Source organism: Solanum tuberosum, unplaced genomic scaffold (assembly GCF_000226075.1).
Source record: "Solanum tuberosum cultivar DM 1-3 516 R44 unplaced genomic scaffold, SolTub_3.0 scf00184, whole genome shotgun sequence".
Lineage (NCBI taxonomy): Eukaryota > Viridiplantae > Streptophyta > Magnoliopsida > Solanales > Solanaceae > Solanum > Solanum tuberosum.
In genome coordinates this window covers 1016825-1032663 of record NW_006239109.1, presented here as the reverse complement: position 1 = coordinate 1032663, position 15839 = coordinate 1016825, and the positions used below count along the sequence as shown (strand labels likewise).

At 36.8% G+C, this 15839-nt stretch overlaps 2 protein-coding genes across 3 annotated transcripts; both read left to right on the top strand.

Annotated features, from left to right (window-relative positions):
* The first annotated feature begins 824 nt into the window (after positions 1–824).
* Positions 825–5847, top strand: LOC102583428 (mitogen-activated protein kinase kinase kinase YODA-like). 2 transcript variants are annotated; one of them, XM_006354862.2, is made up of 11 exons: positions 825–1388; positions 2156–2749; positions 2828–2915; positions 3419–3481; positions 3563–3726; positions 3925–4000; positions 4177–4236; positions 4345–4470; positions 4697–4918; positions 5045–5142; positions 5307–5847. In XM_006354862.2, exons 1-11 carry the CDS (start codon positions 952–954, stop codon positions 5506–5508), a joined length of 2130 nt encoding a protein of 709 aa, XP_006354924.1. In that variant the 5' UTR covers positions 825–951; the 3' UTR covers positions 5509–5847. The 2 variants fall into 2 exon arrangements, with proteins under 2 accessions (XP_006354924.1, XP_015167571.1); XM_015312085.1 differs by lacking the exon at positions 4177–4236.
* A 331-nt stretch (positions 5848–6178) lies between these two features.
* On the top strand, positions 6179–15798 carry LOC102583102 (gamma-tubulin complex component 5-like). Its single transcript, XM_006354861.2, has 16 exons — positions 6179–6469; positions 6616–6879; positions 6974–7071; positions 7697–7859; positions 7941–8051; positions 8810–9748; positions 10696–10848; positions 10937–11036; positions 11123–11217; positions 13385–13576; positions 13666–13722; positions 13803–13874; positions 14281–14379; positions 14856–14987; positions 15095–15268; positions 15372–15798. The coding sequence occupies exons 1-16, from the start codon at positions 6365–6367 to the stop codon at positions 15540–15542; spliced, it is 2925 nt and encodes a 974-aa protein (XP_006354923.1). The 5' UTR covers positions 6179–6364; the 3' UTR covers positions 15543–15798.
* Positions 15799–15839: the final 41 nt, after the last annotated feature.

Below are 15839 nucleotides of genomic sequence, written 5' to 3'. Positions count from 1 at the left end.
CCTCGTAATACCATGGAAAATCCTTTCATATATTTACACACCTATACTCACAAAATATATACTATCCCTTTATTCCCAATAAAATAAGAGATAAGTATTAAAAATATTTCTATAAATTTATTAGTTTCATCTCAAAATTATTGGCAGTTTTAAAAATAGTTTTTTACTTGGCTATTGTACTTAAATACACTATGATCTTACAATATGAATGAAATACACCCCTAAATTCTCATCAAATTTAGGGTGTTTTCAACACCTCTCTCAATTTTTTTTTATTAAGAGTGTCATATTTCTACGACAATTTGAGACAACTTGTTATGTCATGTAGCAGATCAAGGTATATCTAAGTTTAATTAGATATACCCCTTTTTACTTGACTAATTGAACTTAAATACGTTCCCGATCTTGCAACATAAGAGAAATACACTTTTAAATTCTCGCCAAATTTAGAGATATTTTCAACACTTTTCACAATTTTTTTAACTGAAGGTCTCATACTCCTACAAGAGTTTGAGATCACGTGCTATGTCAGATGGCAGATCAGGGTATATCTAAGTTTATTAGTCAAGTAAAGAGCATTTTTAAGATTGTTATTAGTTTGAGAATGGAACTAATATTTTACGCCAAGTTCAAAGTATTTTCAATATTTCTCTTTTAAAATAATTTACATACACATAAATATAAATAACTTATTTTAAATCATAAATTTTAAGTTTAATTATATCACATAAATTGAAACATTACTACTGGTAATTTTGACTTTACAGAAATACAAGAAATCGTGTTTCTGACTTGCAACAACAAATTATAATCATCCTTCTTTTTCACTTGAGAAACATTCAAACATTGACAAAAAAAGTTCTCTTTCAATGCATTGCTTCATTAAAATCCCATTACTCATTTCTGGGTAGTCTTTTTTTTTTTTCTCTCTGTATTTGTTTGCCATGAAAAATGCCGTCTTTATGGAAAGCATTTTCACTATCTTCAAGTTCTCAACACTCTTCTTCTTCTACTACTACTGCTAGTACTACTTCTTCTCCGGCCGATTCACCGAATACCCGGCGGATTTACGGCGGCGGAAGGAAGCTTACTAGGCAGAGGAAGTTGAGACATGTTAGTGATGATGATCTTGGTTTGCGGAGACCTAATATTCAGGCACTGATTATTGATGAACGTTCAAAGTCTTTGCCGGGTTCTCCTGATTCTTACGCTGATTTAGGGTCGGGTTCTAGGTCGTCTCACCACCACCTCCGTCACTGTTCTAACTCCTCTGCTGTGCCACTGCCGTTGCCGCTCCCTGAGCTCAATTCTCTGCCTAAACAGAACTCGGTTGACTCTAATTTGCCGGCTAGAGTTGACAGGGAGCTTTTAAGTCCTCCTCTTGCCAGGTTAGTCTTGGAAATTGAACCCATTGTTCAGAATTTATACTCAATTTCAAATTTTAGTCTTACTTTTCGTTTTAGTCTGTTTCGAAATGAATGAGTTTTCCATTTTTGGCAACTCTTTAATTGTAACTTTCCACCTTACATATTTAAGAGATTAAATGATATTTTGATATATTTTATGTATTTAGTTTAAGATCACGAGATTCAAAAGTGGTTTTTACTTTGTTAAACTTCGTGTCAAGTCAAAACCAGTCAAACAAATTGACATGCTGGGTATGTTTATCAAACTTTTGAGTTTTTTCTTACATGTATGTTTTATGCTTTAAGTAAAAAAAATGCTACCTTTCTGAGTGAAGTATTGTTTAGCCGATTCATACTGGTTTGGGATTGAGGGGTAGTTAATTTCGGTTTGATGATGAAAGCTTTTCACCATAGGTAACTCTGTATGTAAAGGGATTTAGTAGTAGTAGGTAGTTGGTTCGAATTTGAAGTAGTTTTTGGGGTGGATTGATTGCAGTAACACTTTATAGGTCATTACCATAAAAGAACCATTTTTTCCTTTTTTGGGTTGTGGATTAACTGCAGTAACCTTTATAAGGTTCACCATAAAGGTTGGTTTGGAATTGTGAAAGAGCATGTGGTTTGTAGTTGTTTCAAATGATGATTTGTAGTGTGCTACTTTGTTTTTGGGGTAAAATGTTCGATTAGCTATGATGATTTTGTAAGAACAAAAACCGAACGCGGAAATGTTAACCTGTTGCGAGTTGCAGGGAAACTTTTGGTCGAACTCCAGCTGAGGTGAAAAGTTCTCAGCATCCAAGATCATCTACTCCAACTTATCGGCGTAGGGGGTTCCCTCAGGATCTGAATGCTGAGGGCGTTGAATTCAGGTTGAATGTTCCTGCTAGAAGTGCCCCGAGTAGTGGTTTTACAAGCCCCGTCCGAAGCCCAAAAAGGTTTAGTACACAGGACCTTTTTCATCATCCCTTGCATCAGGCCTCATCATCACCTTCAGAGGCTTACTCTTTCCAACTTTCACCCACAAGGATTATAAATAGCGCTGATCATTCTCCACTGAGTAGCCCAATTTTGCCAAGTTCAGCTAGCAGAATCAGGAACAGCAGAAGTGGTGCTGTGCATTCACATCATAAATCTCTTCCGGAAAGTTCTCTAGGTTGGAATGAAGCTAACAACAACAATGTGCATCCACTCCCCCTTCCACCAGGAGTTCCACGACAACCAGAATCATGTACCATGCACAGCAATATGGATAAACCATGTGTATCACCAGCAAAGGGTCAATGGCTAAAGGGGAAGCTTTTAGGTCGTGGTACATTTGGAAGTGTATATGAAGCTACTAACTGGTAAGGGATAGAGCTTGCTTAGTAAGTAACTCGGTAGGAATGTAACATTTGCTTCTTTTGTTTTTCTTCCTTTTACAGTGAAACCGGTGCTTTATGTGCAATGAAAGAAGTTGATCTTACTCCTGATGATCCTAAATCTGCTGAATGTATAAAGCAGTTAGAACAGGTGACGTCCTCATGTCTTCTTAGGCTACATAATCAAAATTTGTATATAAACTGCAATTGTATGAGATACACGGTGAGAGAAAACATATTTTAAAGGCCAAATCTTTGTTAAGTGAAGTGAACTTTAAAACAAGTACTTACTAAGCATGTTATATAATATGTCCTGGTTGTCTAACTTGCATTAGCAAATTAGTCAACTTAAGGTTATGTCCAACTTTGAGCTAACTATCATGTGCCTGAAGATGCAAAAATCAATATCGTATCCATGGAGCTACTTTTATTGATCATATTCTTTGACTTCATAAGCCTCCTTCACGTTTTGCATCATTGAGAAAATATTTTCGGAATGTTGGTAACTGACTTGGGAAAAAAGTTTCATATTGTGGAGTTTTTTATTCTACTTGCTTATACATAGTTTGTGATGGATTGCAAAGACTATGACATGTTTTTCACTTGTTTATGCTATTCTAAATCGATTCAGTTTCTTCCTTACTTCTGCTGTAGGAAATAAGAGTTCTCCAGCAGTTAAAGCACCAAAATATTGTTCAATATTATGGCAGTGAAATAGTAAGAACATTTATCTTTCTCTTGCCATGTTCAGGTATTTCTTTAGAATATTGAAAGATAAATGTTGTTGTTGTTGTTCAGATGGAAGACCGCTTTTGCATATATTTGGAATATGTGCACCCCGGTTCAATTAATAAGTATGTTCGGGAACATTGCGGAGCTATGACAGAGTCAATAGTTCGAAACTTTACTAGACATATTGTATCAGGGTTGGCTTACTTGCATAGCACTAAGACAATACACAGGTAGATACTGGGTTACATCGATGTGGTGTATGTCACTTGATTTAAAGATTCATTAACGGAACACTAAAGCGTCTGTGTTGCAATTCCTTGTTATAAGCAAGGAAGAAACTATTTTCTTTTGCCATTTTTTTTTAAAAAACTTTTCGTTGACAGTGATGCTCAGTCTAATGGTTGGTTTCAATGATTTTTTCTGAGTAGGGACATTAAGGGAGCAAATTTGCTTGTAGATGCATCTGGTGTTGTCAAGCTTGCAGATTTTGGGTTAGCAAAACATGTAAGCTTTCAGAACTCTAATGCCAAACTGAAAATGCTACTTTCTATGTTCGTTCTAATCTAGTATTTTTCTTGTAAACCCTGATCTGTGGTGAAAATGAATGAGCTTGATCTTTCATCGATTATTTTTCATGCATATCTTACCGCTGTAATTTATAACGTTTCTCTTTTTCCCAGCTTTCAAGCTGTGCAACTGATCTTTCTCTGAAAGGGAGCCCTCACTGGTTGGCTCCAGAGGTGGGCATTGTTAAGCTATTTTGCGGCTACTGCCTCTGCCTGGCTTCAGTTTTCTTTCCCCTTTATTAATTGGCTTGTACTTATGTCTGGACTTAACTTTATATGCAGGTAATGCAGGCTGTGTTGCGCAAAGATGCCAATCCAGAGCTTGCCTTAGCTGTTGATATATGGAGCCTGGGTTGTACTGTTATTGAGATGTTTACTGGACAGCCCCCTTGGGGAGAACTTAGTTGGGTAAGTGTTTAAAGCATCTCATTTTGAGAACAATGTAATCGCATTACAAGCTTAAATATATTTGTGAGCTTTTAGGTTGTCAATATAGCATCATAGCTTGTTAATATACGAGCAAGGCTGACTGATTGGCTTAATCTCAATAAAGCCAGAGCTATGTTCTTACTTTTCATGCTTTCATGAATTGGTTTCTGTAAGTGTCTTAATGTTCATGCTTTGGCTTTATTAGGTGCAAGCAATGTTCGGTGTCTTGAACAAATCACCACCTATACCAGAAAAATTATCACCAGAAGGAAAAGATTTCCTTCAGTGCTGCTTTCGGAGGAAACCTGCAGATAGGCCATCAGCTATGATGCTACTTGAACATGCTTTTTTACGTAGTACTAGTTCCCTTGAGCATAGTATCAATGTTGCTGGTTGCTCAGAAGATTATCCGGGGAAGAAATTCCATGTGAGTGGTACATGCTGCTAGCCTGCTACTGATGTGACATTAAGGGTTAACGTCACTGTATTATTTGTGAGATTCTCTAAAAAAAAATTCCAAATGATTTTAAACTCTGAATTCATTACATTTCAGGATACCCTGAGTCCTAAGAACCCAATCAACCATAAAAAGGAACAAAAACCACTGTTACCAGGAACATCTGGCAGGCATGCAAAATCACCATGTAGCAGGTAATAACTGACTTGTGTTTGTCATGTTATATACCAAACACTTTATTCTGTGAGATTATTTTTTTCGCGTATTAGTATCTACAATTGCAGCCAGATACTATATCTTGTGTTGTGCCATTGACTGTCACGTCCATCTTATGCAAGTTAAACTGTGTCTCTTCCAGTGAAACTTGCCGGCAAACTCAACCTGAAACCTGTGACTATGGAGCAGCTTCTCACCATTCTCCACGTTCTGCACTTGAAGTCTTTCCCTGTATTTCTTCAATGGAGCTGAACTCGAGTTCACGTGCAGCCAGCCCATCAAGCATCCCTAGTAGCTTTCGCCTGGGACCTGAAAACAGAAGTCCTTATAGAATCATATCATAGGAAAGGAAATTCCAAACCTCTGTATAAGATCATAAATGAATGGAGAGGGGGAAAACTCATGTACAGATCAGGAGAATTAGATACAGAGAACTTCAGTTGGATGATTAGTCAAAATGTTGCCATATGTGGGAGAGATCTCAATTCCCGTATGCATCCACATCTTCTGTGTAGTATTGATGTTTGTATTTGAAGGCAAACATATCTTTGTAACAGATTCATGAAGTACTGAAGATGATTCTGAAGTTAATAGTGTATTTTAGATTGAAAACATGATTTAGTGTACACAATTAAATGATTTATGCTAAATTCAATGAGTATCTTTTTCCCTCATTTTTACAACCAAACAATGTACACAAGTATGCTAGTTTTAATACATAAATAACTCATCTCTAATCAACAAGCAAACAATACATAGTCGTTAAGAAATTTTTCTCTAATTGTAATAAGAATCCCTAGTCGTTAAGAATTTTTTCTCTAATTGCAACGAGAGAGTTGTGACGAAGTTACAAATACTTCTTCATCCATAACACTCTATATAAAATTACCCTTCTCAAGGTATTTTACCCTCAATGTGGGATACTAAAATTTTCAAGGATAAATTTAAATCTAGTCGAGCCCGATACTGACACCACACTCAATTAGAAGAAAAGGAAAAAAAAGAAAGACTACAATTTTGGAAAATTAAGACACTTTCCCCCTTGTATTCTCCTCCTTTTCATTTTACCCTTTGTTTTGAATCAGAAAGCGGGGCAGAATTTTCCTGTAGAATTATGGAAGCAATTTGTAACTTCAGACTGAAATGGATCCATGAAAACATTCACAAATTGTAGTGTTATCAACTGTAGACAACAGAAAAATGGAAGCTCCCCAGAGTTTAATCGGAAAATTGTACAATTCATATTCCGACGGGTTACACTTTGCGAAGCCAATTTCCTCCTTACGAACTAACGAATTTGACTTAGTAAGTTCATTTTTTTCATACACTTTTCATATTACGCTATGAGGATTCGTATAGCCGACTCAGTTTTAGTTGATTGATTCGAATTTGCTGAAAGTTTTCATCTTTAATTTACCCCTTTTCCCCCATTTGTGATTTTTCGTCTTTAGGTGCGAAATGTGCTGCAAATATTGCAAGGGTTTTCGAGTACAATGTTGTATTGGGATGAATTAGGGCATCGATTTCGTGTTCGGAGTGGGATATATGTTAGCCATCTTTCGCATACTAGTCTTTATCATGTTCTTAATCAGTTTACCTATGCGGCGACATGTTTAAAGATGGTAGAAAGTAGAATTCAGGAGGTTAAGAAATCTGTGCGTCCTCCACCACCTACTTTGAGGGCATTTTGTTGCTCTATCTCCACTTGGCTAACAGTAAGTTGCTCAACATGTTTGCACTTTTGGGTGTTTGTACGTGTATGCATTGATATAGAAAGAAGACAACTTTTTCCTTCTTTTTATGGAGCAGTGGCTGCGAAATGGTGCGTTGAAAGAGGAGATGAAGGTGGTCGACTCATGTAGTTTAACTACTCCAACGCTCTTGGGATTGTCAAGTTCTTTATCAAGGTTGGTAAATAGAATACAAATGAATTACCTTGTGAAATGAAAGTTTCGAAAAATATAGCATGGTGTAGTTCAGTGATGCTAGTGTGATTAAGCATAATGAAAAGAAAAAGGGTGAAAATGTCCAAATACACCCCTGGCATTTGCGATTTGTCTTAAAAAAAGAATAACGAAAAAGAGGTTATCAAATGAAAGAAGTTATGGAAAGAAGATTACGTAGTGTACTCGTCATAGAAGTAAATGGAATTTGAGCCAAGGATGATACAGCTAAATTGGTTACTAAGCGAAGATAAGGGGATATGTAGTTGTTTTTTGTTGTGATAGAGGTATAGTTATGATGAGCTAAATATCATATAAACAAAAGGGTGGCAAGAGGAGTTTTTTTCCATCTTTGGGTAGTTACAACTACTAGGAGTTGAAGAGAAAACTCCTAGTACATGTTTTCACGAAACCCGTTTCCTTTTGAAATGCCAAGGGAGAGTCCAATGGCGCTCCCCATTTGCATGCCTTACCCAAAAGAATTTTAACAGCTCACTTGTTTGACTGGTCTTGCTGACAGTTCTTTTTTCTGTCCTTTCTTAGGGGTTTTTAATAGAAGTTCCTAACAAGATTTATCATGCGATATTAGTTTGTGTGCAGGAGCCGAGTTTTTGTTTCAAGTAGTGCAAGAAGCCATTCCACAAGCTTATGATGAAACTGATTCACCTATCTCTGCCACAGCTATTGCTGTGCATATTCTTAATTATTTATATAAGAAGCTGACTGAAGTTTGTCTTGTGCAAGGTGGCGAGGTTTGAAACTGCTTTCCTTTATTGGACATATTTGCTGAGTCCTTCATCTTATAATTTATTATCTGGAGTAAATAATTTCAGGAGGATGCTTACAGGATGATATTACATGCATTTGTCAGCACTCTTTTGCCATACATTGAGGGCCTTGATTCATGGCTTTATGAAGGAATTCTGGACGACCCCTTTGAGGAGGTAAGTTTCTATTAATAGTCGTGTTAATGGAATAGTGAAATGGTTTCATATAGCTTTCAACATAGATCAGAATAATAACTTCCAGGAGCACGTTTATATCTGCATGCTTCAACATCATTAGAAAGAAAATGGACACATTTACATTAAACTTGTGAAACTCAGTAATGGCTTGTGATAGTAGATGCCCCGTCATTTTTTATCTGCACACATGTATAAGAGCAAATGGAATGCTGAAGATGTTCATATAATAGCAACTTGCAACTTATAAGAGACTTGTTCCTCAAATATGTGTATCCAAACCTCAATTATAAGCTTCTTTTTCTTGTAGCAAAATCTCATACCCTATTGATCAATGATGAGATATAAACTTTTACTGTTAAACAATTTTTTTATTTATATGATTGTGATTATCTTAGCCCTGCCCTGAATAGAGGTATGGAAGTGTCTTGTAAGGTTGGAGTAGGATGGCTACCAAGCTATTTAATGCTATATTAAGAAGTGGTAGGATGCTCATAAGTGGAGAAAGAGTATTTTAATTCCCCAATTTATAAGAAAAAACGAGATATTCAAAAGTGTGGACTATCGGTCATTGAACTTATGAGTCACACGATGGAACTCTGGAAAGAGTGACTTAGGGTTATTACAAGACTGACCGAGTGATTTTCATAGTTATGCTTATAGAAAACAGTTCAGCAACACCTATGTTTAGACATTGACATTCTCTAAGACAATCTTATGCATGTATGCTTTTTATGCAGATGTTCTTTCATGCTAACAAACGAATTGCAGTTGAGGAGTCTGAGTTTTGGGAGAAGAGCTATCTGCTGAGATCTGCAAAATTGGATACTGGTCGTGTCACTAATTCTTTGCTTTCAATAAAGCAGACAAACGACGTGAGTAGAAAAGAGCCTAATGATGTGTCTGGTTTGGCCAAAGAAAAAGGGGCAAATGGGAGAGATTTAGATCTGTGTCCTCTGTTTATGAAAGAGATAGCCAGGGATATTATCTCTGCTGGAAAGTCATTGCAGCTTGTACAACATACTCGTATGACATCCTCAGTATCTGCCAGTGGCCGTATTGCTGGGTTAAGCTTGTCAGAGATCTTTTGTGTCACCTTATCAGCTCTTATTGGCTATGGGGATCACATATCTGAATACTTTTTGAAGGAGAAGAAAATTGTTCCATTAGTTAAATCATTTACTGGAAGGCAAAAAGTAGAAAGAAGTAACGAGAGCTTCCAAGAGATGACATGCTCAGATAAAGAATGGTGTAAGTTCTTGGTTGATACCATGGCTCAGAAAGGAAAAGCTAATCACATTTCATGTCATGCTCTTGGAGAGGAAGTGGATAGCTTTGTTGTAGAAGGAGATGAGCTAGCTTTAGATGGAAATGATATTCTATCCTTAGGATTCCGTCCTGAAAATCCAGCTATAACTACTAGCCAAAATTTTCTTCATGCAAATAGGGATGCTTGGGGTCCATTGAATTTATCTAGAGAGTTTTTCCTTCCCCCTCTTAATGATGAGGGATTAAGGCAGGCAATATTCAATGGAAGTGCTGGATCATTTGTGGCAACCAAAAGTACAAACTATACCTTCGGTTTTCAGTTTGGTGAATCTGAACGTGATCGATTAAAGGAAGATGTCACTTTTCTGGAGGAGTTGTTCCCCTTTCCAACTCTTCTTCCTCCTTTTCAGGTACTTATATCTTGTAACCTCAGTAGTTATAAAAGCAGAAATTGTTTAACTTGTTTTTGACATGCTTAGCATTACTCACCGCCACTTCCTAAGGCGCTGGTAAGAGGTCATTTATCTATGATTTGCTATTTAGCCTAATATTTTCTTCTTATACCAGGTCATATCATATAAATATGTAGTACTTTACACCTGTAAAAACAACTTTCAAAACAATGGATGTGATAATGTAGTCTAAATTGTAAATCCGTCCGAAAATTTTCTAGTCCAGCCAAGTGTTTTTTGGTTTTTTCACACTCCTACTTTATTATGGTAGAAATTTAGATGTAGTGTTCTTCAGCAAGGGTGGATAACTTATTCTGAGCCCAACTGCCCTAATTAACTGATTAAAATTTTATAGTTTCTTCCATAAAGAAAGTCATTTCTAACAGATTGTTACTGCTTATTATTTAACTGTCGAGGTTGAAGTTTGTGCTTAGCATGCCATCAAATTCACCCATGACCTTTAAATTACAGCTTTTCTAGAATTTCCAGCATCATCCTCGCCATGCAAGACTTCAACTTGCTGCGTTTTCTGAGTGCAGCATGTAATTGGATAGCTCTCGATCTTCCACCATCCCTCTCTTGCTTCTTCCCTTGGGAGTCTGCACAACCTCATTTGGGATATCAATCCATGCGTTAAGCATGGGACATGGGTTATAACAGACATTTCTGTATTATTGAGTGGCTAGAAGTTTCGCTTTTGAAATTTAACATATTCGTTAAATTGTTGAGGACCTTCAATTGGAAGTGCAGCTCTGTCAAGATTAGGCTTTTCATATGTTTCTTAAGTGAACTTAGTTTAAATAGTTCATATCAATTCTTCTGGCTAGTTATGGCTAGTACTTGTCTTAGTTTAGCTGTTATTCCATTGTTTTAAAATTTAAAAATTAACATGATTTCTGGAACAGGAGGATGATCATGTATCGGAGGTATTTCCTTTCCAGGAAAATAGCACACTCCCTTCAAGGACCTTAAACTGGATTGGGAGGGTCGAACCAAGGAATACTCCGTTGCCTACGGTTATTCTTCAAGAATGCCTTATTGTCTTCATAAAGAAACAGGTAGTAGCATGTAGTCATCTGAAATACCTTTTTATATTTACATGGTTGAGGCTTAATATGTCCGATTGCCTCTTGTTATATCCTGCAGGCTGATTGTATTGGCAGAAATATTTTGTCAAAATTACTGTCTGAGTGGAGACTGCTAGAAGAGCTGGAAGTGCTGCGTGCTATATACTTGTTAGGCTCAGGTACACATTGCTTTTTGTTAAGCTAGCTTGTTAGTAGTCAATCATCATTGGCATTCTTTACAGGATTATTATATTGCTTTCTTCAGGTGATCTGCTGCAGCACTTCTTGACAGTGGTCTTCAATAAACTAGACAAAGGAGAAAGTTTGGATGATGATTTTGAATTAAATACGACACTGCAGGTCTGACCACTCAATCCTTTTCCTTGATTCATTAGTTCCCTTCTATCTGTTGGCAGAATTTTCTATGAAGTTTCTTCTCTTATGTTGTCAAAGTGAAATCTAGTGGTAATATCATTTTACATGCATAATCAAATATACTAGACAATATTTTGAGACAAACATCAATCAATCAATGAAACATCATTAGATAATTAGTCACTAAGCTACTTGGTAATTAACATAGACTAATTGTAATATAGTGGACAATATTTTGAAACAAATTTCAATTAACTACATTACCTTGAAATAAGATAATTTTTAGTTGTACGAGACTACTTGGTAGTTTACATGGATTAAGTTATCTAAAAAGCCTTTACTTCTGTTATTTTAGGCTGGAGAAGCAACAATAGGTGGATGAGTATTTCAATGTAGATAGAGTTTAGACATAGGAACAGAAGGGTTTTAATACTTTAATGAGGTTCTTAGAGGGTAAATTCATGCAACATACATGAAATTAGTTGGGAGGCTGCGGCGTGTTAAATCGCATTGTTTTGAAATTGGATGGAACACTGAAGATCCCTAGGGAGTAATACCCATCATATCATTATTTATGCAAGTGGTTTTCTTTCAATTAAGGGAAAAAGGACAAATATACCCTTCACTCGCACAAAATAGTTCTTTTTTCCTGTTTAACACAAATAACATTCTTTCCTTTTCTTTTGTATGAGCAGTGCTGTTGTCTTCTTGTCTTGATATGTTGGAACATGCCTTTCTGGTGGAAAACAGGATGTTCGGTAAAGATAAACATGGCAAGGCTTTATTGCATTACTTAATTAATTGATGGGAAAAAGGACAAATATACCCCCGAACTATCGTAAATGGTATGCAGATACCCTCCGTCATACTTTTGGGACATTAGTGTCTCTGTCGTCCAAAAACTAGAGCATATATGCCCTTCCCTCTATATATGCCCTTCACTCTAACAGAAGACCAAATAGGGACACGTGGCACAATCTTATCCGTTGATCCGATATTTAATAAATGTCGGGTCGGTGGATAAGATTATGACACGTGTATGTCTGTTAGTATAAAGGGTATATTTGCTCTAGTTTTTGGACGGCAGGGGCACCAATGTCCCATTCTATTTTGGGATAGTCAGCTCACTCGCACAAAATAGTTCTTTTTTCCTGTTTAACACAAATAACATTCTTTCCTTTTCTTTTGTATGAGCAGTGCTGTTGTCTTCTTGTCTTGATATGTTGGAACATGCCTTTCTGGTGGAAAACAGGATGTTCGGTAAAGATAAACATGGCAAGGCTTTATTGCATTACTTAATTAATTGATGGGAAAAAGGACAAATATACCCCCGAACTATCGTAAATGGTATGCAGATACCCTCCGTCATACTTTTGGGACATTGGTGCCCCTGCCGTCCAAAAACTAGAGCAAATATACCCTTTATACTAACAGACATACACGTGTCATAATCTTATCCACCGACCCGACATTTATTAAATATCGGATCAACGGATAAGATTGTGCCACGTGTCCCTATTTGGTCTTCTGTTAGAGTGAAGGGCATATATAGAGGGAAGGGCATATATGCTCTAGTTTTTGGACGACAGAGACACTAATGTCCCAAAAGTATGACGGAGGGTATCTGCATACCATTTACGATAGTTCGGGGGTATATTTGTCCTTTTTCCCATCAATTAATTAAGTAATGCAATAAAGCCTTGCCATGTTTATCTTTACCGAACATCCTGTTTTCCACCAGAAAGGCATGTTCCAACATATCAAGACAAGAAGACAACAGCACTGCTCATACAAAAGAAAAGGAAAGAATGTTATTTGTGTTAAACAGGAAAAAAGAACTATTTTGTGCGAGTGAGCTGACTATCCCAAAATAGAAAAAAGGAAGAACTGTGTGAGTAGGACTGAGTGACCTCTATATAATATCTGAAAAGGAGGATAAAAGATTTCGTAGACCATTTGCTTTATACTAATGAGCAGGGGTTGAACAAAAACTACTGCAGCCTTTGACGTCTGTAGAATCCAATTGTTGGAGGTGTTTCCCTCTCCTATTCGTCCTAGTTGTTATCTGCTACTGACTTCTCTAATTTCAGTTCTTTGTGTCTGCAAGTGAGGAAGCTCCTATGTATTTACTTAACCTTTGTTTATAATTCAGGAATCAATCCGATACTCTGCTGATGCCGCACTATTAAGCACGCCCGATTCATTAGTTGTATCTGTAACAAGAAATAATGCCGCTATTGAGGATGACCAGCGTGGTATGCCTCTTCCAACTTCGACGCCACGCAAGAGTCGAGGGCAAAATTTTGGCATTGATGGTCTGGATTCACTCATGTTTACATACAAGGTATGCTGCTTGTTTTCTGGTGCTTTAGGCTGTCTGATCTTTGGTGTCTTACAACCTCGTCATATTGTATTAATGTTGAAATGTAACAGGTTCCTTGGCCCCTTGAGCTTATTGCTAATACAGAAGCAATAAAGAAGTATAATCAGGTAGCCAATGGACTACTGTAGTTACCCTTAAGGTGCAATCGATTTGAATGCTCTTCTAAGTAGTTTGTTGTCTTCTTTAGGTTATGAGGTTCTTACTGAAGGTCAGACGTGCAAAATTTGTTCTTGATAAAGCTCGGAGGTGGATGTGGAAGGTTTGCTCTATGTTATCTTATTTTGGTTAATTTGGATCCCAAATAACAATTGCTAGCTATTTCAATAACAATTATGTTTAGTATCCCACATTGGTTGACGGATGCACTATTTGTCTGCTTGTATGATCTTGGACAACCCTCACCTCATGAACTAGCTTTTGGAGTTGAGTTAGCCCCAAGGTATGGGGGTGTTAAAAGTGTTCGACATTAATTAAAAGATGGGATGTTTGTCTACTTATATGGTCTTGGACAATGCTCACCTCATTAACTACCCTTTTGGGATTGAGTTAGACCCAAGGTCCATTTTCTTCAAGAATGGTGTACTTTATGGCTTCTAACCAATTCATTTACTTGCTCTTATTAAAATGTCAACTAGTTACTTAATTATAGCAACTTTGTCTTTCAGGACAGAAGTTCAGCATCTATTAACCGCAAGCATCATTGGTTACTGGAACAAAAACTGCTACATTTTGTGGATGCCTTTCACCACTATGTGATGGACAGGGTATTCATTCTCTCTCTTTGATAGTAAATTTTTGGTGGAATTTCTGCCACATTTGGGGTACATTTTGGACTCATGAATCCTGCCTTTTTAATAATCCTGCCACTTGATTTGTGAAGAAATTTGTGTGTAGGGCACCAGTATTGATGGAAAATTATTGAAACATGGTGATTTTGTTTCTGGAAAGAAGAAATTTATAGGTTTCCTTTATATTCTTGTCTGTTTTCATAAATAATTACTACGATCACATATGTTACTGCATTTCTACTTTGTGTATTGTTAGCGGAGCTTAGACCCCTATTATAAGGTAAATGCAATTTCTAACATAAATCGTGATTTCACAAACTCATAGAAATAGGAAAAAGTTGTCTGTTCAATATCTGCACTCGACTGTTATAACATTAAATACAGTAGTAGATTGGCCTTTGCAATCAATTGTTGCTACATTTTAACACTGTGAAGTGTTTCCTACCATGTAGGTGTATCACAGTGCATGGGGTGAACTCTGTGAAGGTTTGGCTGCAGCAAGATCATTGGATGAAGTCATCGAAATACACGAGGCTTACTTGATGTCTATTCAAAGGCAGTGCTTTGCTGTTCCAGAAAAACTGGTATTTTCACATGGATGCACTATTTATTTGTTTTCCCCCCTTCCCAAAACATGGAAATGAAGAATCAAGCCATGAGAGGTTAACCGAAAACAATTTCCTTTTCCCAGTGGGCATTGATTGCTAGCCGTATCAACAGTATTCTTGGATTAGCTCTCGATTTCTATTCAGTACAGCAGACTCTTAGCAGTGGAGGGGCAGTTTCAGCTATCAAGGCAAGGTGTGAAATGGAAATCAATAGGATAGAGAAACAGTTTGATGACTGCATAGCTTTCCTCGTGAGGGTAAGCTCTTTTTTCTCCCTTGTTTTGATTCTAATCCGAATGTTATAACTACTTCAATATCGCGGACTTGATTGGTTCTTAATATCATTTTGCAAAATTTCAGATTCTATCTTTCAAGCTCAACGTGGGACAGTTTCCACATTTGGCAGATCTGGTTACCAGAATCAATTACAACCATTTCTACATGTCACATAATGGAAGTTTGATAAATGCACCTGGCTCTAATGCTGTTCCTTCCAAATCAGGAAAGTTGTTTGCAGGCCAAAGAGATTGAAAGATAACTTGAAGGGATAATGTTTTTCGTTTTTTCTTTTTCGATGTACATCATTTATAGTATAGAGCCTCTTCTTGCATTTATCAATTGAGAGAATATTCTACTGGTTGGGATGAAGAACCTGTACTATACTAGTCTGTATTTCATAATCTTAAGGATCAAGCAATTGCAGGGTAGCTGTTTGAGAATACTGTTATCTGTTGTAGTTTTATATTAGTAGTACATATAAAGGACTTCCCTTTTTTCTTTTTGATAACCAAAAAATCTACGATGCCAATGTTGCAAGGTTTGAAACTC

Bases quoted from the DNA above. Each gene is read 5' to 3' on its own strand.
- LOC102583428 (XM_006354862.2), top strand. From the start codon at position 952: ATGCCGTCTTTATGGAAAGCATTTTCACTATCTTCAAGTTCTCAACAC. The intron at 3,727-3,924 runs GTAGATACTGGG...TTTTCTGAGTAG, and splicing joins AGCACTAAGACAATACACAG to GGACATTAAGGGAGCAAATT. The intron at 4,919-5,044 runs GTGAGTGGTACA...ATTACATTTCAG, and splicing joins ATCCGGGGAAGAAATTCCAT to GATACCCTGAGTCCTAAGAA.
- LOC102583102 (XM_006354861.2), top strand. From the start codon at position 6,365: ATGGAAGCTCCCCAGAGTTTAATCGGAAAATTGTACAATTCATATTCC. The intron at 6,470-6,615 runs GTAAGTTCATTT...TTTCGTCTTTAG, and splicing joins GAACTAACGAATTTGACTTA to GTGCGAAATGTGCTGCAAAT. The intron at 13,723-13,802 runs GTAGCCAATGGA...TGTCTTCTTTAG, and splicing joins CAATAAAGAAGTATAATCAG to GTTATGAGGTTCTTACTGAA.